The sequence below is a fragment of the Streptopelia decaocto genome, assembly GCF_964273445.1.
Source record: "Streptopelia decaocto genome assembly, chromosome: Z".
In the NCBI taxonomy this organism is placed as follows: Eukaryota; Metazoa; Chordata; class Aves; order Columbiformes; family Columbidae; genus Streptopelia; species Streptopelia decaocto.
In genome coordinates, this window is record NC_138657.1 from 13300249 (window position 1) to 13328028 (window position 27780).

The 27780-nt window shown below is 41.0% G+C and overlaps 1 protein-coding gene across 3 annotated transcripts in view; it reads right to left on the reverse strand.

Moving 5' to 3' along the window:
- Positions 1–1373: 1373 nt before the first annotated feature.
- The window catches only part of MOB3B (MOB kinase activator 3B), an 80699-nt gene continuing 54292 nt past the window's right edge, over positions 1374–27780 (reverse strand). For all 3 annotated transcript variants that reach the window (XM_082075528.1, XM_082075530.1, XM_082075529.1), the window contains 2 exons: positions 17449–17651; positions 1374–2565 (listed from right to left, as the gene is read on the reverse strand). In XM_082075528.1, the coding sequence (XP_081931654.1) occupies positions 2536–2565; positions 17449–17651 (233 nt within the window). In that variant the 3' untranslated portion in view covers positions 1374–2535. The remainder of the gene's footprint in view (positions 2566–17448; positions 17652–27780) is intronic.

Consider the following 27780-nt stretch of genomic DNA (forward strand, 5'->3'; position numbering starts at 1 on the left):
TGATCTTCCCAGCAGAATGGGCAATGAAAACACGTACATTTTGCATTTCTTTGTGGCTGCTTCAGCTCTGGGGTTGTGATGGGCTTTCCCCCCATTACAGGAATTTTGGTCAAGTCAAACACAAATCCTCTAGGGTTCCACTCTGCATTTCCCTCCTTTGCCCCATACAGTGTGCTGCACTAGAAAAGGAAACACATGAGTTTATGAAAAACAGTTTTAGAAAAAGGAAAATAATCCAACAGATATGTTCTGCATTCACAAAAAAGGTTAATCAAAAATAATTGAAAGTAACTTGGAACAAATTCTGCTGTATCGTTAGACTGAGCTACAGTGAATCGACTCAAAATAGTATAGTGTAAGCTGCATAATAAAATGAATAAATTATTTTGTGCATTAAATACCACATTTTCAATTTACGTAGTGACTTTGATCTTTATGTACAAAATTCTACACATTTGCATCTTCATGTTGCTCTTTAAAATATAGCACTGCAGGACTGCTCAGCCGTAAGAACACCAGATGTCAACTGACCACAGTGAAATTCAAGAGCACTGTATCAGATACAGCTCCACCTCCAACAGTGCAACAGCCCAGGCACTTTGAATGACTACAAGAAACCCTTTCTTTCATACACAACTGATGCTGTAATTCCAGGCACTTGTCACCCACAGGTACCATGTACTTTCTTCCAAAGATGAAACATTTCTCACTTTCTTGAAAATGAGGCAACTAAGCTCAGCAGTAGCTCTGGCAATTAATTCCACAAGCTAGTTATATCCTGCAGAAGTGCCAGAAGGCCAGAAATTATCTGTGTGTGCATTCTAATCCTCAAAGAATTAACCTGATTGCAAAGACCACCGAAGGCGGTAGGCACACTTCAGTCCATCCCCTTGAAAGAAAAGGATAATGCTGCTTGCATAATTCTAAAGATGCAGAAAGACCCCCACCGTAGCTACACTGTTTTGTTCATAGACAAAAGCCCTTTGTCCCAGTAAGGACATGATCACTAACATTTACAAGCCCTATTTTAAGCAAGGAGGCAAGCAAATCAGGAGGTACCACAATACGAGCTAGAAAAAGCTAGCTGTTATTCCTTAGTGTCTTCTACCCCTCTATTCTAAATGTTCCAATCACTGGATACTCTACAAGATTTGCTTCTGATACTGTCTCAGAAGATGTAAACATACCTAACTCACTCAAGGGGAAGGCAGCAACAGGGTTCAGCACTTAACCCAGGAAGGAGTAATCTTTCAGAATAACACAAATGTGCAAAATTCATTACAAGGCACAGAATATATAGGTGTGTTCCACTTGATTCCCATTTATCCAGCTGTATCTTTCTTGTGATCTCTCTGTTAAGTAAGGCGTGGGGGTTTTTTTTCTTTTTTTTTTTTATTTTTTTCAGAAGAAAGCCACTTATCGGGGCATATTTGGCATAGAACACTTGATTCACTGTGATGGATCCATCCAGGCTGTCCATACATGTGTTATTTAAGTTGGACTGAGTACTGGAAAAAAACCTGTTGTGTCAGTCCAGTGTGGGAAGCAAACCACACTGCTGGACACTGTTTAGATGCAACAGAGACCTTCACGCGTTCCCTCCTGCTCTAACTTTATAATATATTGCTCATCTTTACTGTAGCTTTCTCCTAGTTATTAAAATTAAATTTCTTTTTCCCTGGAAAGATTAAATTTTAAGATGAATGAGAAGGATTCTAAGAGGATGTGAGGATATCATATTACATGACAGATTGGTGTACTTCATAGGGTACTTAGGAAAATGCCGACTATAGCTGTTTTTTTATGTAATTTGGAGATACTGAGCAGATTTGCTTTCAGTCAGTATGAATTCAAAGAAAAGACTTAAACACCGCAATGCTATATCTGGATTCCTACTCATGTAACTGAGATCAGAAACTGTCCCATTGTCACACAATTACGAGTCACAATGAAGAACAAACTGCCTGATCAGCTGAAGGACACAGCTGTGATCCTGGAAATACAGGCTTGCTGGCATTTGGGAACGATGGCCAAGCCTTGGAGGGCCTGGTGAGGGGTAGAGCGCATTAAAAGTCTAAAAGTCTTTTGTGATTCCAGAGCATCATAATATTCTGCTGCACTTAGGAAACAAAGCACATACCAAGAAACAAAAGAAAAAAAAGAAACATTGCAGCTAACAATACAATTCTGTTTCAAAACAACTAATCAGGAGGTCAGCCCAGGGATCTGAATTTCAGTAAAGCTCTAGCAGCAGAAGCACAGTCTGTCATTCATGGCTGAAGGGGTTCTTATCCCCCAGAGCTAGAACTAATCTGAAGTTGGTTCTTCTTTTTCCCAATAATCCATTTAACTCAGATGAAGTTCCTAGCAGCATATCCAGGATTAAGAGCACTGACAGTGGTGGGAAGCATTTGTGAAAGTAACTGTGGTTCCCTGCTTTCATGGGTTAATATGCAAGCTCAGTGCATGAGGGCTGTCACGTTCTTGAACTCTGCATTAAGAAGGAAACCGGACTTTTCTTCGGTCGGTAACTTTTTAGTGACACATCTTGCTTGTCATCTCTTTCTGTAAAACAAGAAGGGGAGATTAAAAAGCAAATGGCATTTGTTGAAAAGTGAACACATACCTTTTCTTAGTTAACGTTTCTGCATCTCTGCAAATGCATGTGGTTTTGTGTGCCACCATGGTTGTGCTCCTCTTTGTCACTTTCAAGGACAATGAACGTAACTGGCAATTAGCGTGCAACATTTTGTCATTTTTGACAGCTTTAATACCCTACTAATTCCCTAGCTGTGTCATGTAAATGGTACTGCATCCCACAAGAAAGAAATAAATCACCCGCAAGAGCAGGAGACCTTTTCACTTAATGTAAGAACAAGGATTGCAATTGTTGTCATTAAACCTGCGGCCAACAGGAAACACAGAGATACATTTTTTGCCTACTTATTTCTGCCGACACATGGACGCATCAAGCACATGAACACAAATCACTAAGACTTGACCAGAGCTGTGGCATTTGTCTCTACGATGGAGCCTTGGAGCATTCACAGACTCCAATAGGACCTGGGGTTTGGGATCCATATAAGGTTTTCTTTGATCTGATTTACAGGTACTTTGACACAAACTCTGTGGTAACTGGCTGCCCTTTTCTATAAAATGCTTCACATTTGTCAGATTTTCTGGAAGGATGTATCAGGTGATGTGTCAGTAAAGGGCTTCCTGGCAGTCTTGCAACTGGATCTTATTCTGTGCTTAACAGACAATTTCTCCACCTACAATCCCATGCAGAATCACAGGACTTTTTTTCCTCTTCCAGAGTTTTAATTAGTTTTTGTTTCTTGTAGATTCATAAAATATTTTGCACCACTTGTTATTTCGCCATCATGTGTGTAATAGAATGGAATATTGAGATTTGCAGCTGTTACAAAGACAATGGTAACTTATACAGTAATTTATACAGTAATGTGTGATCTGCACAGTGATCCATACAATAATCTGAACTAGTAGTTGCTCCTTTAATTTGTTAAAGGTGATAAGGGTGAATGTTCACAGAAGATTCTGTCCCTTTTTCTTCTTAAATGTTTTGTGGGGCTTGGGGGAGCTGTTTTGTTTTTCTTTTAAATAGCTGTAATTAGGTTTATTCCTTCAGAGCAACAAACGCCAAATGCAGGACTTAATATAATTCAGTTTCCTACTGTTTTATACATAAGCAGATTCAAAATGCCTCTCCCTCTTCTTTCGAGACATCAGAAAAAGCAACTATGCTAGGAATACTGAAGTGCGGCAGATAATTCACCACTACATCAACACCACATTAATGAGCTCTGACTACCGCAGGCATTCCAGAAGCTGGTAAAGTCCAGCAGCACTTAGTTTAATACAAAGCTCTCATGAAGCCCTTCCTGGGCAGGGCAGGGCAAGGCAGGGGCCACAAGCACTGATGTGGTTTGACACCATGCAGTGGTTTTACTGACAGGGCCTGACACCATTTAAATAATTATTTTATTTCCCTTATTTGAAGATCAATTAGGTGCTAATGCTCCTCGAGGCAGAGTCAATCTTTGCAGACCCCTAAATTTGCATGTACTCAGTGTCTGCACACGCATACTGTGCTACCAATAACTGGTAGGTCTGTGAAGTAAAGCAGCACCACTTCCTCCTGCAGCTACTGCTGAACAGCTGTTTGCAGTCAGACAGTAGCATCTTGCCCTTCTAGAAAGGCAGTATAAAGAGGGTGATATGGACAGCATCAGAGTCATTGTAAACTTGGCCACCCTCCTTCAGGAGCAGTGGAAGGCAAACTGCCTCCAGACAGAATAATAAAACCTCACAAGAAACACATTCAACATGCAAAATGTATCGCCATTCTCACCTTAAAGAAAAAAATACTATCAAAGGCAGGAGTTTAGACATGGATACATGTGTCCAGACAAACAGAGGAGTAGAGGCCTTGATGACCTATGCAGAAGATGCAAACTAGAGGGCTTTAAACCAGTTTGCCATGTGAGTTTCTGAAGTGTTTCAGCTATGTGCAGCTATGAGTATTTCACTGCTCAAGAGTCATGAAGAGTGAAGCCACCATGCCATTCCTAACTTTTCCATCAAGGCATAATTTATTTGTTATTGTAATACAAATTCTCCTCAAGCCTCTCCCTCCATTTCTGGATTTTTATCTGGTTATACAGTTATATTCATGATCCCCTACATCCACTGCCTTCCCCCTAAATCCTGTTCCCCCACTCTGTCAGGAGAATGTTGCTGCAAATGGTTCTGCAGTTTTCTTTCTCCCTGTTTCTATTTAGCAGGCCTCCTGTTCCAACACCTGCTTGGCTTTGGTTTTGGAAATGCTCACTAAAGTTGTAAAGTCAGAAAAATGCTAAAACTTCAAAACATCATCATCTCCGATGCACAGAAACTTTTTCTGTATTGATCTATATTGTTATTGGTAAATGAAAGATACAAAAGCACAGACATATGGTCACATTGTGTTTCTGTATATATGTGCCTAAGCTTTTACTGATTCCAGCCAGTGACAATGAACGAGATGTGCTTTTTTAAAAAAAGAAAAAAGCAACATGATCCTTATTGAATTGGTACATGGTTTGTGAGTGGCCTACATTTAGTTGTTTTTTTCTTAGAGGAATTTATAATAGGGAAGAAAAACAAACAGGAAACGGTTTCTCAAAGGGGTCGATATAATTATGAAGCTGGCAAAGAAATGTTAGTTTCACTGAAAATGCTTGTGAGAATGAGAGGAAGGGTGATACCCAGAGAGTCCAGCCGGGGCAGCACGGGGCGTGCTGTGCATGGCAGAGCCTTCTGCTGAGCCCTTTACGGAGCAAACCGCTCCTCATCACCAAGCGCTGCCTCTGGGATACTTATCTTTAAAAACTCAGCGCTTGCTCTTCACCAAGCCTGCTGGAAAATCTCTCACAGGTTCTAACAGGCACCAGGGAACTCAGGACACAGTCCTACTCCAGTAAACTCAGAGAAGTCCTGTAAACCTTACCAGAGGTCTGGCTCCTTAGTTATCCAGGTGGTGCACAGCCATTAGGTGGGCATTGCCTCCAACACAAACTCAAAGCTGAGTCTTCTTTGGTTTTTCCTGATTCTTCCTCATTTTGTGCTTCTCTGAAACTTTACTGCTGATTTTAATTTCTGAAAGGAGTAGGGTATGTTCTTGCCTAATAATCATTAATTAAAAGCACATAAGGGTACTTCCCAAACATGGGAAATGACAACTATCTGTTGACTGACTCTTCTGAGAAGGCAGGAAGACTGGAAATGCTGTGGCTTAAGGTACCAGATTACCCAGCCGCAGCTGGATATTAAATGCAATACACAGGCTAGACAGACAAGTTGGTGAATCAGACACAGACACACACAGGCACAGACAAACTTTTAAAAATACATTTAAAACTTCCAAAGTCTTTCTGTGCTGACTAAACATCCAAAACATTGTTAACAGGAACTCCATACCAGAGCTCTTCATACCAGATGCGCTTTCTATTTCAAACGATTTACAAGAAATTCCAGAGCATTATTCTGTACCACTGCATTCAGACTTATTCCTGCTCTCAATTTTAGATTACGCAACTAACTAAAAGAATGAAGTCAGAAGTAAGTGCTGTTTTTCAAAGCCAAAATACAAAACAGAAAATTAAATCTGGACCCTATCTGTGTGTTGAATAAGCCCACAGACCAACCACTGAGCAGAATTTAACTCGGAACTAACTTCTAAGTCACTTAAAGAGAAACACTTGCTATTCTTTGTCAAGTCCTTAAAATACTTCCTCACTTTCTGGAGTTAATGCTAGCAAGCTCCTTTGTAAACACCAGGAATCTGTTTGTATTGTTAGTATTTGTGATTTCATGAAAGGATGCATTCTTCAGTATTTCTCAGGGAATACCAACATGATTTCCCAGAAGAAGGAAAAAAGCAACAGACAGTCTTAAAAGGGTAATCAATCTTTATCTCTGATGGATGCCTGGTCCTCTTCCTTCCCTGCTGCTCTAACATGCATGTCAGATACATTCAGCACATAAATCTATACCTAACTATTTTAATTTCCTCTCCTGAGTTCACGTTTAAATAAGGCAGGCAAAGGATGGAAAAAAAATCCAACATCTTACAGCATGCATGAATAGCTGAAGAAATCTTTTTTTAACGGGACAAACTTACCTATGGGGAGATGCTGATCAAATCTGAATAGGTTACAGGAACAATTAGTTCCACAATAAAGAATGGTGTTTCTATGCTTGAGTGAGTCAAATATGGAGTTGGCAAAACATAAAGCATAAAAAACCCAGACATCAGCTGTGTAACCTCCCTGCCCAGAGGTACCTGCAGCTTGGAAGACCTGACCAAGTGGCCAACAGCAAGGAGATGCCAGCAATGGACACCATGCCCAATTCACTACAGAAAACAAGTTTTCATGTGTAGCCTGTCATGTACTCATCTTCAAACACTGCAACCCAAAGAAAAGCATTGCCCAGCCTTAACCACGTTCTTATGGTAAGGAACTTAATTCCTGTGTAACAATCCTGTGAGTAAATGCACGATGTTGGCCAGGAAGGCAATACACAAACAACCCCTCTGATCTGTGGTTCATTGTTAGAAAGCTCTGCTGGGGCAGCACAAGCATCACTGGGACATACCTTTCTCCTCCCTGCTCCCACTGACCAAAAAGTGAGTCACACCCTAAAGGAATCCCATATACATGCATAGAAACTCAGTGATGTACCCATGGAGCCAGTTCAGTCTTTTTGTTCAAATCAGAACCACAGAATAAGCAGATGCAGAAGCAAAAGGTTTTAAATAACATTTTACATACTGTTCTTCAAAGCCCAAGTAGCTATGATTTCTGCAACTTTTTTTGTTGTTTTCTTCACAAAGATTTCAACAGTTGACAAATAATTATCCTGTGGACAAAGCTCTTTGTATCCTGGTCACAAAAGAGGCTCTTTACTATGGAATAGCACAGATCACGCGGTGTAAAATCTTGTGCTGCACAACTAATCTATACTCAGACAGCTAACTGACCAGGATAGGAATGCCAAAGCCAGAGCTGTAACACTTAAGAGTCATTTGAAAAACTTTTTTTTTTTTTTCCTGGCATTTTTAGTTAGAGCCATGTGTTGAACCTTCGTTTAGAAATTGTTTTCTCTAAAGTTACTAAAAACATATTTCCCCTACTTCTGTAGTTGCCACTGTCTCTGTATACTGACAGAAAAAAATGGCAGACTAGTAATTGCTATCCAATGGTCATATTGATAATTTGGGTATTCCCTTTGTTTGGTTTCAGGATGTATTCCACTTGAATGAGTCTCAATAATCATGATGTACAGGACTAAATTAATCTCTCCTACAATCTGTTTGGCTTCAGGGCAGTTATTCTGAAGCTAAGGTTGGCCTGATAATAATCCCAGTTGATTACTCCTGAATTTGTATAATGATGTTTGAGGACAGAGATAATATTCCTGTCTGCAAATGTAATGCCTTATCACTGATGACAAAGGCATTTTATCAACTGACTGCAAGCTGGAACAGGACCAGGAAATTACACTGCCAAATGCTGCTGTCAGTAGGGTTAGATCCAGGCAGACACAAAGAACATGCATTTGGATGACCAACTTGCTTAAAGGATTCATATTCCAAGGAGGTACTTCCACATTCTGCATGTTTTTGTCTTCTGTAACAATAAAAGTACTCTGTGTTGGCTTTAGTGTATAATTTTACCCTATTAAATGGACTTTAAATGTGCCATTTTGGGCATTGATGTCATGCAGAGTCAATAAGCAAAGAGCAACACTGCTTCTAGTACAAAATTTTGCAGAAAATTTATCAGGAGACATGTTAGTTCTCTACTATGAACTACAATTTTGTTGTATATCATATGTATTTTACATAAATAATTTTATCCACCAACATCTATTTAAATGGAACAATAAATACATATTTCTTTTTTTTTCTTTTTTTTTTAACAAAACTGCCAAGTTCACGTGGCACTGGGTTTTTGACAATCAGAAAAATTGGACTTGCTGTTTCTAAGTTTTCTGTTTTGTGTCAGCTTAGAAAGAATAATAACAGCCTGATCTAACACTCAATAAAAGTAATGGAGTCACTCAATAGGTACCATTCAAATTATGAAAACACATATTTTTAGTTAGGTACAACAGCTTTCCTGAAACTTCTTATTAATGTCTTCACAACTGCCTTCTGATGCCAGTTAGACTTCTGGGTCAAGCCATTAAATGTTACAGAAGGGAAACAGAAATAATAACTATTATTTTTAATAGTTATCCAAAATTTCAAGTTGTTTTGACTTCTAGGAAATCTCAAGTTTTGCTGCTGTTGTTTTTTTCACACAGTCTTTTATTTGTGAAGATTGACAACACCAAATCAGTGGATTGCATCCTTGTTTCAGTCCAGTAGGGGCAGCTGATCTATGTTATTCAGAAAAGCAGAGGGTATTTCTAAACTGGAGAGAAGATATTTTTGTCCAAGAGGACGCACAGCAGTAGTTCTCTCCATAGCGATCAGAACAGTTGAGAAGCTAATGCAGACAGGACAAACGCATTTCCAAAACCATGGCAGGAACCACAGTCGAGGAGTCCCCATGCTATGTTTCGCAATGCTGGCGAAAAAGCTTTTTCCAGTCTCCACTTGCTGTTACTGTGAGTTCCACACAGAGCACAGACACCAGCAAGGACCTCTTTTGCTAACCAGTGCAAGAACTAGCGTAAACGGACACTTACAAATGGAAAGGCCATTTGATTAAACTGTTAATGTTCTTGTCACTTTCTGATTCTACCGACAGTGCATTCTCCAGTGCATACACCATCTCCTTGATGGTGTATGAACTGCAACTCTGATTCACATCAGCTACATGTCACTAGAACAGGCAGCGTCATGTATCACACTGTGGTTACTAAAGGGCAATTTTGGCTCTGATTCAGCTCAGAACTTAAGCACAGTGGAAGTCCATGTGCAGGAAGCTCATGTGAGCAGAAGAAACAGTTATGTACCCATTATAAAGCAAACAGTTTCAAATTCCCTTTTTATAACACACTTGATCTGGAATGCCCCTGTCATTTTTTTTGTGGTTTTGCAACCACAATTGCCCTTTTCTACTCTGTTTTTTCTTTGTTGCTGTAACCAAGGCAGCTATTCCCCATACACACTGAGCTAGCACAGAGTAACAATCTATTGACTAAGCAAAAAAATCACATTAACTCATCAGAAGCTCAAAATGAATGAAATACTTATGGAAAAGACTTTATAATGTGTGATGCATCTTTTGTATTATAGCAATCTTATAGAAGTTCAGTGTAAAAAAAAAAAGAAAAAAAAGTGCAAAAGTATCAGATGCTATTTTGCAGTTAGTTTCTGCTCTTTTAATGTTTTGCAAAATTGAAGACATTTCGAGGAATAAGCTTCTTGAAAAGCTTCTTGTCCTCACGTTATTCTGGACTGTTAACTATAGCTCTTTTTATTTTGCATTAATAATTTCTTCAAAGTACAAATGTGATGCTGTTTATTGCAAACGGTGAAATAATTTGGAGAAGCCCTTTTTATCCAACAGGCTATAATCTACATTCATTAGCTAAACTTTAAAAGAGGACTTACGTGTTGTACTCTTCACCAGCAACAGACACCTGTACTTATGTAACCACAAAAGAGAAAATTGCATCAAAGCATGAGAGGGCAGAGTGGCTAATCCAGAGCACCAAGAAGAACCACTTCAAATCCTCTGATGAGTCTGTGACACACAGAAAACCATCAGTAGGAAAGTCCTTCTGTCCTCCTGTTCTCACAGCAGCATGTGCTTGGGTTCAGTGCAAGCAAAGCAGCTGATGTGATAAAAATAGTCATTAAAAACATGCATGCTTAGAAATTATTTACTGACAAACTCTGGCACTGCAGTGCACCTTATGACTCTGCTTTCTTGGAGCATCAAGCTGAGAATCCTATTTTTCAGCAAAGTTAAATCCCAGAGTTCTCTCTTCTGCCCTATTTTCTTACAGGAAACAGAGGAGATGGAAAAGATGGAGTTGATCCAGCTACCACTGGCTCCTTGTTCTGTTAGTGATCAAATCCATTTGTTGATAAATTCTCGTCATTTCTACAATGTAAAAGAAATTTTGTTGGATATTGTCACTGTATCTTTTGAAGTGGAAAAAAATGGACTAGGGTCTGGAAATGCTTGGTTTCTTCTTTTTTTATTTTATTTTATTTTTTTTTTTTTTAAGAAAAGACTACTGGTGGCAAGTTGGCAGCAGCGAAAAGCCTTGCCCAATTGCTATGTCTATGGCATTTCTGGCAAAGAATTGGAGTAAACATTTTTTGTAGTATAGACAGAGATGCAGCAAAGCTGCCAATTATTTTGCAGAAGATGTACTCTTTGTTGTAAATTGGATGTGTAACAGAAGCTACTTGGGCCTCATGCACAGCAGTGACAGAGCTGGGGGACTGATATTTATATCTTGCTCTAGTCCTGACAAAACAAAAAAGCATAAAAGAGAAGCTCTCAAGGGTTCACCTGAGCACCATCTATTTACAGTGCTTTTATTTAGCTCATTCTGAAACAGACAGTGTGCCTGGAGAAACTCCTGAAAAAATGGAGACTCTTGATTTGGTATCCTGACTGCTATGTGATCCCCTAAACACCTGGCAGGACCAGCCCCAGCAACTGCTGCAAGCGCAGACTCCTACGTGAAGGCAGGGACACTGCTCCAGCACACACACTTCTGGCTGTGTGTGTGTCACCACAAGTGCAGGCTGCCACAAAAGTGGCAGTTGCACCATCACCTTTCCCCTGGCTCCTTGTTTCTACCACCTGTCTTGTGCCAATATCAGCCTGTGTGCAACTGCTCAGGAAAGTGTCCTGGCAAAACTTCAGCTCTTCAAGGAGTTAGTCAACAGGATCCGCTGGGAAACTGCCCTCAGGGACAAGGGAGCAGAGCAGATCTGGCAGACCTGTAAGGAGGCTTTCCATAGAGCACAAGAGATCATAATCCTCAGGTGTAAGAAATCTGGTAAGGAGGGCAAGAGGCTGATATGGCTGTGTCGAGACCTGCTGGTCAAACTGAAGGGCAAGAAGAAACTGGTAATGGAAGCAGAACAGGTGTCCTGGGAAGAGTACAGGGACACTGCCTGGTTGTGCAGAGATGGCTCAGGAAGACCAAGGTGCAGCTGGAGCCGAACTTGGCAAGGGGTGCAAAGAATAACAAGAAGGGCTTCCACAGATAACATAAACCAGAAAAGGAAGGTCAAAGAAAGCGTACCCCCTCAAATAAGCAAGACTAGCAAACTGGTATCAACGGACAAGGAGAAGGCTGAGATAATCAACAATTTCTTTGCCTCAGTCTTCACTGACAAGCTCTCTTCCTACACCTCTCAAGTGGAAAACGATCTGCAAGACAGAGACTGGGGGAGCAAAGTCCCTCCCATTGTAAGTGAAGATCAGGTTCATGACTACCTGAAGGACCTGAACATACATAAGTCTGTGGCACCTGATGAGATGCATCCTATTGTCCTGAGGGAATTGGCTGATGTAGTTGCCAAGCCACTCTCCATGATATTTGAGAAGGAATGGCAGTCAGGTGAAGTCCTGGTGACTGGAAACTGGGCAACATTGCATCTATTTTTAAAAATGGGAAGAGGAGCCCAGGAACTACCAACCTGTCAGCCTCACCTCTGTGCCTGGGAAGATCATGGAGTGGATCCTCCTAGAAGCTGTGCTAAGGCACATGAAGGACAGGGATTTGGGACAGCCAGCATGGCCTCACCAACGGCAAGTCCTGACCAACCTAGTGCCTTCTATGATTGAGTGACTGCGTCAGTGGACAAGGGAAGAGCTAAGGATGTCATCTATCTGGACTTCTGTAAAGTCTTTGACATGGTTGCCCACAACATACTTCTCTCTAAGTTGGAGACGTATGGATTTGATGGGTGGACTGTTCAGTGGGGAAGGAAATGGCTTGATGGTCTCAGCCAGAAACTAGTGGTCAATGGCACAATGTCCAGATAGAGATCAGTGATGAGTGGTGTCCCTCAGAGGTCCCTGTTGTGACCAGTAGTGTTTAATACCTTCATCAATGACACAGACAATGCGATTGAATGCACCCTCAGCAAGTTTGCAGATGACACCAAGGTCAGTGGTGTAGGTGACATGCCTCAGGGACAAGATACCATCCAGAGGGACCTGGACAAGCTTGAGAAGGAAGAACATGTGAACCTCATGAGGTTCGAGAAGGCCATGTGCAAGGTCCTGCTCCTGACTCAGGGCAACCCACAGTATCAATCCAGGCTGGGGGATGAAGGGACTGAGAGCAGCCCTGCTGAGAAGGACTTGCGGGTACTGGTGGATGAAAGATTGGACATGAGCCGGCAATGTCCACTTGCAGCCCAGAAGGCCAATCGTATCTTGGGCTGCATCAAAAGAAGAGTGGCCAGCAGGTCGAGGGAGATGATTCTGCCCCTCTGCTCTGGTGACACCACACCTGGAGTGCCGCATCCAGCTATGGAGCCCTCAGTACAGGAAAGACATCACAAAAATGATCAGAGGGCTGGAAGAGCTCTGCTGTGAGGATGGGCTGAGAGAGTTGGGGTTGTTCAGCCTGGAGAAGAGAAGGCTCCAGGGAGACCTTATTGTGGCCTTTCAGTACTTAAAAGAGGCCTATAAGAAAGATGGGGACAGACTTTTTAGCAGGGCCTGTTGCAACAGAACAATGGATAATGGTTTTAAAGTAAAAGAGAGGAGATGCAGGCTAGACATGAGGAAGAAATTGTTTACGCTGAGGGTGGTGAAACGCTGGCCCAGGGTGCCCAGAGAGGTGGTAGATGCCCCATCCCTGGAGACATCCAAGTCCACGCCGGATGGGGCTCTGAGCAACCTGATCTGGGTGAAAATGGCCCTGCTCATGGCAGGGGAGTTGGACTAGATGAACTTTAAAGGTCCCTTCTAACCCAGACTATTCTGTGATGTTATGAAAACCAACCGTTTTGGCTGAGCTCGTGCTCAGCTGATCCATTCCTGGATCTGCCTATAGTAACACAAAGGCTAGCTCTGACACAAGGAAAGAGGACTATCCACTAAGCGGTGATAGGAAGGGCAGGATCAGCATTTCCAGTTTCAGCCTACACTGAGCTTGGCTCAATACGATTCTAGAACTATACCTTAAGTGGTCATGGAAGATACTGGCTGAAAGGCCTGGAGATGCGAACACTATCTTTTCACAAACAATGCCACACATATGGCAGCACTTCCGACATCCTGGCTTTAAGCAGGTTGGTGCAAAAGTAATTGCAGTTTTTGCATTGTTAAAATTTGCTGTTTGATGGTAGAATACATTATAAAATAAATGTGGTTACGTTATACATAATTTTAATGTGCTTTTCTCACTTTTTTTTTTTGCTACTGACTTATTACTTGCTGCTTCTATTTATTTTAAACTATGAAAATGACATTAGACAAAAAGCAAATTTGAATGATTTTCTTATTCAAGTTTAAAATGGGTGGTAGAGCAGCAGAGACAACTTGCAACATCTCTGCTCACAGATATTTCAGAAAGCAGCAGCCACTAAGAGGAGAGGCCTCATGGCTGATAGCGGTGTTGGGGATATGGCTGGAGACATTCTCTTGAAGTGCTCTGTGCCAGAGCAGGTGCACCCCTGAAAGGGGCTGTGGGTCACGGGAAACCCACACCAGTGCTGGGACACCACGGAGGGACTGTGTGCCACTGTAAATCCATGCTGGAGTGGAGAGAAACAAGTTAAAAGCAAGAAGCAGTAGACACATCCCTGGTCTCCTGCATTGTCCCTCACCTCACTGAAGGGACAAGGAGTAGCTGAGTGTAATGTGTATCAAATCCAAGGTGAGCTGAGACCCAGAAGGAAGGAAGATTAAGTTTTTTACTGAATTTGAGCCTGGGGGAGAAAAGTTTCTTAACAAAGTGTTTTGTTTAATTGCCTTTTTTCCCCTCAATACCCAGATTTGTAGTCAACAGTTTTGCTAACGGGTGACAAATCAAGACTCTTTCGTTCATAATGTGCTTATAAAATACTCTGGCACATTTCTTAAGCCCTATGTACTATGAAATCTGTTATTAGACAAAGATATCACAGGAAGGAAATAAAGGGCATTATTTGCCGTAGCTGGGCTGGTGTTTGAACAGTAAGTTGCTGTGCTGAGGCAACTATGTTAAGCTTCTCACTAAAAAGCACATTTAGATGCTGTGTTTAAAGCACCCTACATGGGGTGAGGGTGGGATGGAGGTAATAAGCAGCACTTCACTAGAGAGTTTTGGCCATGGGAAGAGGCTCAAAAGTGAATTAAGGTTAACTACTGCCAGTGAAAAATAAAGCCAGCCACACAGGGAGCGAGCACAAAGCAGATACCACATCTTAAAATTCAAACCCTAGTTTATTTCCAGATAGCCTCCCCATGGAGGAGTGCCTTAGAGGTCAACTGAGAGCTCTCACAGTGCAGACCGCCTTGTCCGCCCATTAGCTGTAGAAAAGGGCAGATAACGTTTTCTGACTTCTTTGTTTACCACAAATTAACCAATTGGACATGCATTTTTTTTTCTTCAGGACCACCTTCAGGGTCAGTGACTGTGCCAGCTTCCTTTATAGTCCCCATATAAAGCAACTCTATGAAAGTCTCAGGGATCTGTCAAATCAGCATAGTGATGGGGATGGGAAAAAGATGCAGCATTTATAGCTCCCTCTGACTGCAGAAAGGACAAGTTATGCAACTCCCAAATGGGAGGGGTGACCCTATTTGGCTTATTTGCTTCATTTGATTTTATAACTGCTGCACTGAGCTGCAAAAGGGTGATAAAAATCTATTTTAAACAAAGAGCATAAGTCCTCCAGGCTAATATTACTATTAATCCACTGCCTGCTTCCCCAATTATTCTCCCTTCTTGAAGTTATGTTGATAAATCAGTTGCTTTCCTGTTTATTAAAGCATGTTGCAGTCTGTTTATTTAATCAGCTCTTGGCCCATTTTCTAATTAAGGGAGATAATGTGGGCTCATTTCCTGCCATGGTGAACCTAGCAGGGCACAGGTTGTCCTCAACTACTGCATTAAAATTCAAGATTATTTGTAACGTCTGCTTTTGTTTGGCAACTCCTTCCCTTCTTTCTGCCCAGCTGGAGAACAAAAAATACAGACATATGTGTTTTTCTGCATTTCCACACTGCTGACACCCACCCAAGTCAAGGACAGGAAGATGGAAGAGCTTTGTCAGTTTGCTGATATGGTGCCTTCCAAGTGCAGGTGAAACATTTTTCTGGGAGACCTTGCATCCCAGCGAAGTTAATAATACTGCAGCATATGATGATCCTAAGGATAATTTTGTGAATGGAGAGAATGCTGGAATGCAAGGGGAAAGCACACACCAGTTGGAGCATGTTCCTGACTTGCCCTGCTGCTGGACTTGGATCACCTTCCGCACCACTCTGGCCCCAATCCCTCCTCTGTCTGCTTAGTGCAGGAATATTGCTAACCACCAACTGCAGCATTAAATCACTTTTGTGCTCTCTGTGTTCCAAAGGAAGAAGGATCTTTTAAGGGCCTTCAGACTGCCCCTTTTCCTACCTTTGAGATATCCTGCCTTGTATCTTGCTTGTGACACATCCTCAGCATTTAACAGCTGCAGCTAACCTAGCATCACTACTCTGGCAGTGAAGTTCTCTTTTGCAGGGCCTCCTTCTATCCCTTAGGACACATTCAGGTGGCATATTGATTTATCCTGTCTAGAAAGAAACCATGGATACACTGCAAGTTATCAATACATTGCCATATGCAGTGTGTTTCAGCAGGCCTTGTGAACTGCTGAAAACAAGACTATCCATTTTGTCTCACTTTACAGGCTCACTTTCAATCAACATAAGCATATACGTGTATGACACCTACAACGTCTCCAATTCCTGAAGAAACGTAGGCAGGCATAATGCAATGTGCCTTTTTGTGGAACAAGTGAAAACCTGACATGGTCCTGGACAGCCCTCTTTAGGTGACATTGCTTTGAGCAGGGATTTGGACTATGTGGTATCTATAGGTGCCAGGCAACCTCAGCTGTTCTATGATTCTGCAGAAAAAAAAGAAAATCCCAGTGGTTCTAGCACTTCATCAAGAAGCTGTACAACACAATATTTTCCAAACTCTAACCCATGGAGAAATATTGTCCTGATTCCTTTTAAAGCTGGCTAAATGCTCTCAGTGAAGGTTTGTGCATAAACTGCTTTCTGAATTGTGCCTTACTTTTCCTTCTCTGCTTATACTTTTATTTTCTTTGCATTTGCAAGCAACAGCAAATGTGCTTCTATTTCTGCAGCCTTAATTTTGGAAACAATTAATTTAATTTTGGTCTATTTCAGTCCAAAAGGAAGTGTCTGGTTTTGTAACGCTGCTAATTGTCTGAACCTCTGTCTCACCTCATCTATCTCACTTAGATCCACAGTGTGGTCTGAATGTAGCACACTCAGTACCTTCAAAAACAACTCTTTAAAGATTTTTTTTTTTAAACATCACCTTTATATAGATCACTTGTCCCTTCACATGCATTTAAGTGACTGCTATGACTACCGTGCTGTTACTGACCAATGAAAAAAAGAGAGAATGAAATTATATATAAAATATATAGTACAGGAAGAAACAGAAGACAAAAGAGCTTCTACTTTCAAATGGCAGTGTTTCCCACCTTGTATTTTTCCATACAAAATACTTTGCACTTTTCTCTTTTTACTAAGCATCTTGCAGATACAGTGGCAGATGGAATGGGTCTATGGATAAAGGCAAGAGTTCATTCCTTTGAATTGGCTGTGTTCAACCATGAACCTTATTCCCAGAGGAAACTTGCTGCAAAGTGTGGGAAAGGCTCAGTGAAGGGAGGAGGAAAATTTCGTAGAGCTTTCTCCCAGGCCCCACACTTACCAAAGGCTCTAGTTCTTTGCGGTCTATGAGGTTCAGCTCTGTCACAAAGTAATAAAAATGCTTGTAACAAGTATTGACGTGGGCCTCAGCCCCCATAAGGATGATACGGTCAAAGTGATGGATGTAGACGTGAACAAACACCCGAAAAAGCCGGCAGAGTATCTTCTTGCAGATCTGAAGGAAGTTCTTTGGGAAAGGAACACCTGTGAATAGAGAAGGCAGGGTTGTCACTACCATCCTGTCATCCTCCCAAGACAACAGCTTTAGAGCAAAGCGTGAGTTTGTAACTGCAAACTAGGTTATGGCTTCCTAGGTCTCTTTTCCAATCCAGAAGATCACTTAATGCATACATTTATCTGTTTGCTAGCACCAAAGATAACCAAATACTTAAGCAGCTCTAATGGATCAAGAATGACAGATACTGGTCGTTTTTCCCTGAATAATATAATGGAGGAACATCCAGTATTGTAATGCTCAGATTTTCAGTGCAGTGCACACTGTCCCATTAGCATTAATGGCTTCACATCTTGAGATGGCTGTTCCCTGTACTGATACATACAGAGCTCATCCTAGAAGTGACAGACACTCTCCACCTCATCTTATTCAACACTGGCATTTCACAGCATCAAATTTAACAATGAATTTGAAATAACTGAGTGAAGGACAGATGACTTTGCTTTCACCCTCCTCTCAGTTATGTGTGTCAATCTGATTGCTCTTCTAATAAAAAAAACTCTTCAAAAGACACAAGAACAGCTCTTCCAAAACACCTTAGGATTTACACCACTTTGCAGCTGCAGACTCCAAAGCAGCAGCAAAAGCACCATTTGGAGGTAGACAGACAAGCATCCCAGTGTGGTAACGATAATTCCTTCAGAGCCATCCTTCATTAAAGTCTGATCTTGCATGGCTTTGTGTACCATTGAGCTGCACCAAAAAGTTTCAGGGTTCATCTCCTTCTGTGGAGATTAAGATGACGACTTCAGTGCTATGCTTGAAACGCTACTGCTACTTTGCTTTGTTGCACATTCTCCTTTTTAGTTATAGTTCATGTTTTGGTCAGATTTGAACTACACAACTGTACCTATTGCTTCTTTAAAAAAAACCCAAAAGCTTCACAGCTAACCAGTCCCATACTCCCTAAAAGCCCATGTCACACTCCCAACAAGAAAAAAGTTTATTATTTGCACAAAGAAGATGGAGATACGAAATTAACAGTCTTGAAAGTTTTCTAGTTTTCAAATCTTAGTCTCCTGTTAAATACTGCTCAGCACTCATAAAAGTAATGAACTAATGGACAAATGGCTCATTTTCACTGACGGGGATGTGAGGACATACAGCAAGAATTTCCATACTGAAAACACATTTTTCAGTACAGGTTACAACAGAAACGTGTGCCTTATTTTGGGCTCTCTGGCCAAGGAGGTACCAGGGTATGTCTGCTGTGATGGGAACACCGCTGTGTCTGTTAGCATGCAAGTGGGGAAGCACATCAGCACGCAGAAGTGTCCTGCTCAGCGTACCCCTGAACAGCCTCTACATTTGCCATTGCTGATGTGCAGATGATGTGAGAAAGTGTGTTGTTTTTTTTCGCCTGTACTGGGTTAATTGGAGGCAAATACTTTTGGAATAATTTCAAGTAGATTTAGAGATGCAGTGCAGCCCTTCTTCTTTTCTGATGTACAAACTGGGAACTGGAGAAATAGCTGCATATATCCAAGCATAACTACTTTATAAGAAAAGCCAGCTTTTGGCTGTCACATCCATCCACCTCAGTGCTGAAGCTAATATTGAAGGTCACAGAGAAGGAGGTTTAAATGCTCAAGCCATGAACTGAGACATCGCTCAACTACAGAACTGATAATACATACAGATGTCTTGGCAATATTTGAATCAAAACTCCACACAATTAGCCAAACACCTGGATTATAACAAACAGTTGTTGTTACTTCCAAGGGCAAAATAAATACAATCTATCAAAAAACATAACAGAAACCCCAGTCAGTTGCTTATTAACCAGGATGATCACGTTGCAGCCATCAGAGCATGGCTAAATTCAGGAATGATTACAGCAGCAGCATACTTTGCATTTTTGTAAAAGCTACCCAAACCAGAATTTTTAAAATATACCCAAGAAAATGTTAAGTCTTAAAAAAGGGGGAATATGAATAGCTGGCACTTGTTACTGCAGGCTGGTTCACTGAAGTGAGAAAAGAATTTTTGAAGGCCTTACCTTTTCTATTTCAGAACAGGCATATCCCCAAATGGAGAATAATTAGTTTAATCTTTCACAAGCTGACATATGATTGTTATTGAAGAATGTTACTGTAATGAAGAAACTCCTACTTCTGTATTAATTGACTAAAAGAAGCTTAATAAAGAAAGCTGACAAGTCCCTACATGCAGTAAGTGCAAAGGCTGTAGAGCACTGTTTCTGCCACAAACAAGGATCTTCATCTGTCTCGTTTTAGATGTGTTAGGCAGTCAATTTGAAGACAAAAAAATAACAGACAGAAAAAAAATAGCTGGTGCAGAGCAGCCTAGGGTGTGTAATAAGCTCACAGTGCTCCCATTGCTCCTCACGTGCATTAAGTTTTCAGACAGGCTGTGGAGTTTCATTTGCCACTGCGGAACTTCTCCAATTTTGCAGAGCTGTTTCATTTACTCTTAACTAAACAGTGAAACATTGCTGCTATCACAGATATGTCACTTGGGTATGGTAGAATCCATAGTGGCTCTCTGACTTCTCTGTCCTTCCTGCAAAACTGGTTTATAAACTGACACGGAGATCTAAATGGCTAAAAAGTGCCTCCTTGTACCCTAAGAGCAAGTGGTATCTGTGCAGTAAGCCAGGATCCTCAGCCTTGGAGAGCCTGCCAGCCAGTCTGCCCCAGAGCGCAGAGGAGGCTTAAAGTCTGGGGAGCCTCAAGGTGCAGATGAACATATGGAAATGGCTGCATCACTAGTTTAAACATACACTCTGCTGCTTTGTGTTCAAAATTAGACAAAAGTATGGTAGAAATGCAGTCTAGAAGAAAAAAAGTCTCATACAACAGCACAGATTCTGATCTCAGTTACAACAGAATGAATAGAAAGCAATGGCATAAAAATTTGAAAAAACAGAGTGAAATTATTCTAGACTTATATTCTGAGGTCAGAATTTGGCCTAATGCTTTGTTCCCACTGCAACTGCTATAGTTGGAAATAAATCAACCACAGAATATAATCATTTTGAATGGCTCTTGTGAGTGGACTATCTTAGATGTAGATACTTGACTTGTTAAGCAGTCTGTTCACTGTCCCTCATCAGTCATGGTGGCCTTTGCCTTCCTTTCCTCCAAGCCTTCATTTAACATGGAATCCAGGTTTAATACTTCCTTTCCTGGGAATCTGTAGTTAAAAAAAGGAGAGGAAGAAAAAGAAGAATAGCTGCACCCATATATCCTGGTGACAGATGCACCGCAGCAGGACAGGGTAACAATCACGTCATTTCTCCCACGCTCTGGCCTCCCCATGATTCACTGACCTTTTTGCTTCTGTTGCCTTGCTAGAAAAGGTTACTTCTAATATGAGTAGGACTCCCTACAGTTTCCAAAACTCACGCTCCCCAATCCATTTACCAAGTTCTTTTCCATCAGAAAATGGGACAGTTTTCCCTTTTGTTTTGAAAACAGCCTTATACTCAGAGGTCTCAATTTGCTACCACATGATTTTCTCCTGTGCCAGAGTGAGCACCCAGATCTAATCCATCCATCCCCAGATGGACATACAGCACAGTGCTAACAAAGTGATCATGCCACTGATCGGTTGTCTTATTTGAGTATTCCACATACATGACAACTGCAGACAGTGTCATGGACCCCCTCTGACAACACACTCCCCAAAAGCAGTATTACAGCTGCTATCTACTCAAAACGCTGGTTACAATGACACGCTGGCCACCTTGCATGGTGATTACCAGTAAGTCTGTTGGTTTAAAGCACAGATGTTTTAATGCCTCATTTAAACCCTGCTGATCCAAACCTATTCTTTGTATAATGTAAAAAATGGTGAGATAAGACAGAGAGACTAAAAGTTAAAGAAACTAAATTAGGTGGAGATAAAGGAGGGTAACTGAAGGGCTCAAATGAATGGAATGGGCGAAAAGTCTTTCTCTTTTGATATATGAAAACTTTTAATCTTCAATATGTATCACAATCTCCCCTGAAGTAGATCAGTTGCACCAGAGAGGAAACAAGAAAAGTTGTGATGCAGTTTGTCTTTGTTGCCTGACGCATTACCTCTAGGCAAGAGTCAGAAAGTGCATCATCCCAGAAAGTCAATGCTGAGGAACCAGAGAGAAATCCAGATTTTTTACCTGTAATGTTACATGTGGTTCTTGACTGGCTCACATTCCAGACTGTAACGTGGAATGAAAATAACTGCCCAGTTAAATCTTCTGTGATGACAGGCACAGGAGCATTTGTGATGTTCTGTATTTGTGTGCAGTCTTGTTTTGCTCAAGGGATGCTGGTAAACCCTTTAGCAATTGTACACAGAAATTTTGCTGCACATTTGAAAACGTTTTTTTGCAGGCCACAGTCATAATTCATTCTTTTTTAAATAAACACAGGTGGGCTCAAAAACAGAGACTCCCTTTTTCATCAGTAATAAGGCTTGACACTATACTATTGCAAACACAGCTTAAAAACACACCAATGTGGTAAAAGAAGATGTTTTTTCCAGTTTTATATTACGGAGCAAGAAAACAGTGCTACCAGAAACTAACAGGAGAAGGTACCTCAAACGAACCTGTCCTCCACTTCTCCCTCCGTGTTTTCCTTCCCCTATCCCTGCCCCAAGCACACGAACTTGCAAAAGATGCCTTCAGCTATTGCTAGAAGCTTTGCTGGAAAAAACACCTATTCTGATTCAAACGGATGTTTAATGTTATCTCAGTAGGTTAGTCCATGAAGTGTCCATCTCAAAGGCCAATGAAAACAATGACAGTTTTGCTGGACTTTGTTCCTCATGTAAATAAGCAGAGAGCTGCAAAATATTTGGGATAAACTAGCCTACCATGTACCCACCTGCTCCTGATACTGCCCTACCTCATGCCCTGATTACAGAGAGAGCAGAAGGAAGGAAAACACTCTGGAGATTATCTGGCTTTCTAAGGAAAATGGTGTCCCTTTTTTCCAGTGGGACTGCCTCTAACAGCGTTACTCTTGAATTAATGAATCAGCAGGCAGGCCCTCTGTCAGATCTTCAACAAAGATACTCATGTGCTGTCCTGGAAAGACGTCTAAAGGTAACAGAGATCAGAAAATTGCCTGAGGTTTTGTACTATTTGAACATCCACAACAGCTCTCCCTACTGCTGTATACCAAGAAATGGGTAATGGCACTATATTTTGTCATTTAAATAAAAATTTCACCAGAAAAGGTGTCTTATAATGCAAATACTGCAAAACACCTAAGTATGCAAAGCACCTGAATTAACTCTCGCTGAAAGCAGCGGACAGAACGACCTAAATCCTTGCACTGCACAAGCCACATCCCTTAGATTTAAAGCAAATTTACAATGGCTGTTCCTGACTATAATTTGAGCTCCTCACTGTTACCAATTAATTCTGCTTTTGCTGCTGCAGAGGAACAGAAGAGAAACAGTGCAATGCCATATAGTAGAACACTCTTGCTGCCTGTACCAAGCAATATTAATTTTATTCCAGACAATAATAAGGCTGATAAACCCATTAGAATAGATCTGTACGTCTTCAAGGTAATGAGAACACTGAATGCCATAAAAAGCTGCAGAGTCATGGCTGTGTGACAGTGTAACTCACCTGCCCTGTAAGATTAATCTTCATAATATTAACAAAATGAGATTTGTTGGAGCATTGCATTTGAACAACTTTATATGGCATTAATATAAACATAGTCTAAAATAGGCTTGGAGCTCCATTAGATTCATTTAGAGCTCTCCCCACCTTAGCAGAAACTATAGTACAGATGAACAAAATGGAGCCTATTCTGGGACAGAAAACATAGTAGCCATTGTACAGTATAACAGCTTAGGATAGCAAAAGGTAATTTATTAACCTGATGAGTGAACTTACGGAAAAAGTATGTACGAATACTGGAGCCTGCCCAAGATACCAATGGAAAAACTTTCCTCCCCACCTGGCAGAGGTTTGTTAATAGCTTTGTTCTTAAGATACTTACAATGGCCTGACAGTTTCTGGGCAATGATACGGTTTCGGCTTTCCATGCTGAGTGCACCACTGTCCAGCATGGCTTTTTTATTAGTTATTAACTTCTGACACCTTGGGGAAGCAAACATTTTGGTTCCTCATTAATTTCACAGGGACAATGGAAGAAATGTGCTGTTCTGAGAGCCCCTCTCAGGTTCACTGATGTAGCAAAACAAAACACGAATGGTGTTTCCCAGGGCTCAATACTGGGGCCAGTTCTGTTTAATCTCTTTATCAATGATCTAGACGAGGGGATCAATTGCACCCTCCTAAGTCTGCAGATGACACCAAGTTGGGTGAGAATGTTGATCTGCTGGATGGTAGGAAGGCCATACAGAGGGATCTGGACCGGCTGGATCGTTGGGCTGAGGCTAATTATACGAGGTTTAACAAGGCCAAGTGCTGGGTCCTGTACTTGGGTCAGAACAACCCCAGGCAGTGCTACAGGCCTGGGGAAGAGTGGCTGAAAAGCTGCCTGGCAGAGAGGGATCTGGTGGTATTGACTGACAGCTGGCTGAACATGAGCCAGAAGTGTGCCCAGGTGGTCAAAAAGGCCAACAGCATCCTTGAATATTGTGTTCAGTTTTGGGCCTCTCACTACAAGAGAGTCTATTCCAACCAAAATGGCTCTGTGATTCTATGACTGTCAGATGCAGCAAGCAGCATGGTCTTGGAGATGCACTCAGGATCAGACAAAACAGCTTCCTGTCCCCAGGACAGAGATGTTCCTGCAGTTAATCTAAAAGCAGAGGCCTCCGTTTGTCAAAACTCATGGCACGACATTAACAAGTAACTGTAGCTGAAAGGTTAGTAATACAAAAGAAACATCTGTTCTTCCGATGATTACTGTGCTACCTTCCTTTTCAGTGGGTCATCAGAAGAAACATTCAGGCAGTTCTAACACCTCAGATCACAGCCCTTGTGCCTTGTAATGAAAGCTGTTTTCTGGCCCTTTCATATCTATGCTGACAGAGCCTGTTTCTCTGAAAATAATCCCTATCCTGAATATAAGCCCTAGCATGATTTTTCAGGATTTTTGAGGCTGCTTGAAACATTAGTCCTACTCCGAAAATAAGTCCCAGTTACAGTTTATAAAAAAGTCAATTTAAATACTGTCCAGGCAGCTATACATGTGAAAAAGTAATAAGTTTTGGAGCAAAAATTAATATAAGACCCTGTCTTATTTTCAGGGAAACAGGGTTGAAATCTTATATCTTTATGAGAATATCGTCAGTACATATTGATAGTTCCTTGGAGAGGTGACTCAGAAGTTTTAAATAAGTTCGTTTTCCCTCCAGTAGAATGTAGCTCTTTCACGAGACAGGGAAAGCCAATTATATAGCAGCACGTAAGGGAAGTTTAGGGGAAGAATGGAAGTTCAGATCCAGAAAACCAAGAACAAACAAAAACAAACCACACCAAACACAAAGAAAAAGAACCCTGGTCCCTGACTTTGCTTGAGTTAATCCTGATTCATAGCAGCACAGCCTGGAATTAAGTCTGGCATCCTGGGGGAGAAGTCTGTAGGCTGACAAACAAGAACCAGTCTGGGCTTTTAAATCCGCTTTTTCATGTTTAACTATTTTTGCTTTTATAACATGGAATCTGGGGGTAACACAACAGATGCTTTTCACTGCTTTGTTTTTACAACTGTTAAGAGGGATGTGAAATTGAAGGAATCCATTAGTTGAAGAAAAAAGAGCTGAGCAACCCCCTCCCAGCACACTTAAGCACTCTCAAACATCAGAGAGCTAAGCTAGATTCATTCTTCAGAAGTCTGTAACTGCAACCTGAGCTAGTCTGTCTTCAGTTGCTGCCAATCCATGCCCTTGCTCAACCCTGGACCTCCTCAGGCACCCAAAATTTTGCTTCCCCTGTTTTCTCAGAACTGCCTTACTGGAAGAGGTCAGTCTTTCCCTCCCATGTAAACACTAACTGGTGTTCAAACACTAAACAGGATATTCAGCTTTCCTCTGAGGAATGCTCAGCACATGCCTGATATGCACTGGTTGCTTCAGGTTCAGTACTAAAGGCAGGGGCCACTGTCCTCATTTCAGAGCAAAGCCAGTGAAGGTAATGTTGTCTGTTTTTTACATATCACTTGGGGTTTTTTTGGTGGTATTTCCAGAGCTAAAGACACTCAAATCTCTTTATACTGTTTTGCAGGGAAGTATGTTTATCAATATAAAACTGGTGAATCCCGGCAGCTGCACTCCTCATGCCATCTTGAAACCACTGTGCTGAAAGAAAGAGAGGACTTGCCATGTCAGAAGGTAGCAGAAGGCAGAGCATGACTCTGTAGCCCAGTGGGTTAAGGTCCTGCTCCTGGAAGTGCTCCTGCATTTTACAGTAATGTGTTTATCTCATAAAAGGAAACTCATTTCAAATCACTCTGGAATAGGAACCTGAATACACAGGACTTTACGCTCACAGATGACAGCACCTTCCAAGAGATTTTAGGTTATGCCAGCAGGCACACGCACACATACACAAATTCACAGATGCAAACACACCCACACACAATCATACTGTGAAGCCTGCGTAAAAGCTGTCGTTGACTGACAGGTTTTGGATCCAGGATGACTTGAATATTTTGATTGGATCCGCTCCTATAAGATTATCTTTACTGTTGAAGTATAGGCCAGTGACTTTTGGATTTAAAAGGCCCATGAAAAGGAGTAACTATCATTTAAACAGATTCTTCCAATATGTCATGAATAGATAAGATCTGTCTCTTCAGATGCCTAGGGCTCCATCTCGTATCTGGAACTCAAAAGATGCTTTACCACTAATTTCATTGAAAATGCATGTGGAAAATCAATGAGCAAGAATATCCTGTTTCTTTTAAAGTATCATGGAGCTAAGCAGCATAATATTATTTTAATGTCACTAGCAAAGGACAATTATGGAAACAACTTCAAAAGTTGCATTAACTTGACCTTAACCAACTACTTCTGCAAGATTCATGTGCTAATAGAAATCTGAAATGAAAATAAGTCAATAAAAATCAAATACACTACAGGACCAAAAGTTTTCAAATATGAAAGGAATATTTAAAAATATAACTAGTCAAAAATAAGTTGTTCTGCTCTATTATCAAATTCAGCTGAGAAAGGGAAGTACACTCATCTCACTAGAGTAAAATTTTCTCTTTAACATATCTTTTACAGGGTTAATACACTCTGAATCCTTCCCAAGCTCAGCATCCACCATCCAATTCCGAGTCACCGAAGCCTGGAATATAAAAGATTATTCACAGCCTCAAACACTACCTTTAGAAGAATCATCTCAGGCCCCACTAGTCATGGCTGACACTATCTTATCAACAGATCTTTTAACTGTTACATAAAGAACACTTATACATTGCAACAGCTTCAGCTGCAAGAACAGTTCTTTAGGTCTTAAAAAGTGCTTGTCACCATCTTCTGTGATTGCAAGAACAAGAAAATAGTGATCATGCCTTATTTTTCATAAATGAAAAGGTTAAAGAAATTCAAAGACAGAAAAATAAAATGCCTGACTTCCATACAAATTAACAAAATATTTTTTCATGTGTGACCAAAAAACCAGTATATACCCTCACTCCAGTCCTCAGATACACAACAGCTACCATCTATGCTTTCACCTTTCACTTTATATCTGAAATCAAAATACTGGTCAGATTACCAAATTGTTTTTATTATGCAAGAAGAATTTAACTGAAGGTGAGATTTACAGGGATATTTTGTTGTTGCTAGCACAGTTTTAGAAACCTACACTAAGTGCACTTATACTAACTAACAAGGGTGATTACTCCACTTCAGTAATAGAGCAAAACATATACTTTTAAGTTTCTTGCTGAAGAGACTGATTTATCTATATGTTTAACATTAATCATCTAAGGAGTAAACATTAATTTATCTTCGTGTTTAATGCTTTAATGTCTATACTTTTTATCTATAGGTTTAACTTAAGTTTACATGATCTCTGCCACTGCGCATATGGTATACAACATCAATCACCTTTTAAGTCCGTGGGCACATAATGGTCACACTGTAACTGACATAGTCAGGGAGCTAAGACACTGAAGGATGCATAAAATTTGTGTGTAAAACCTGACA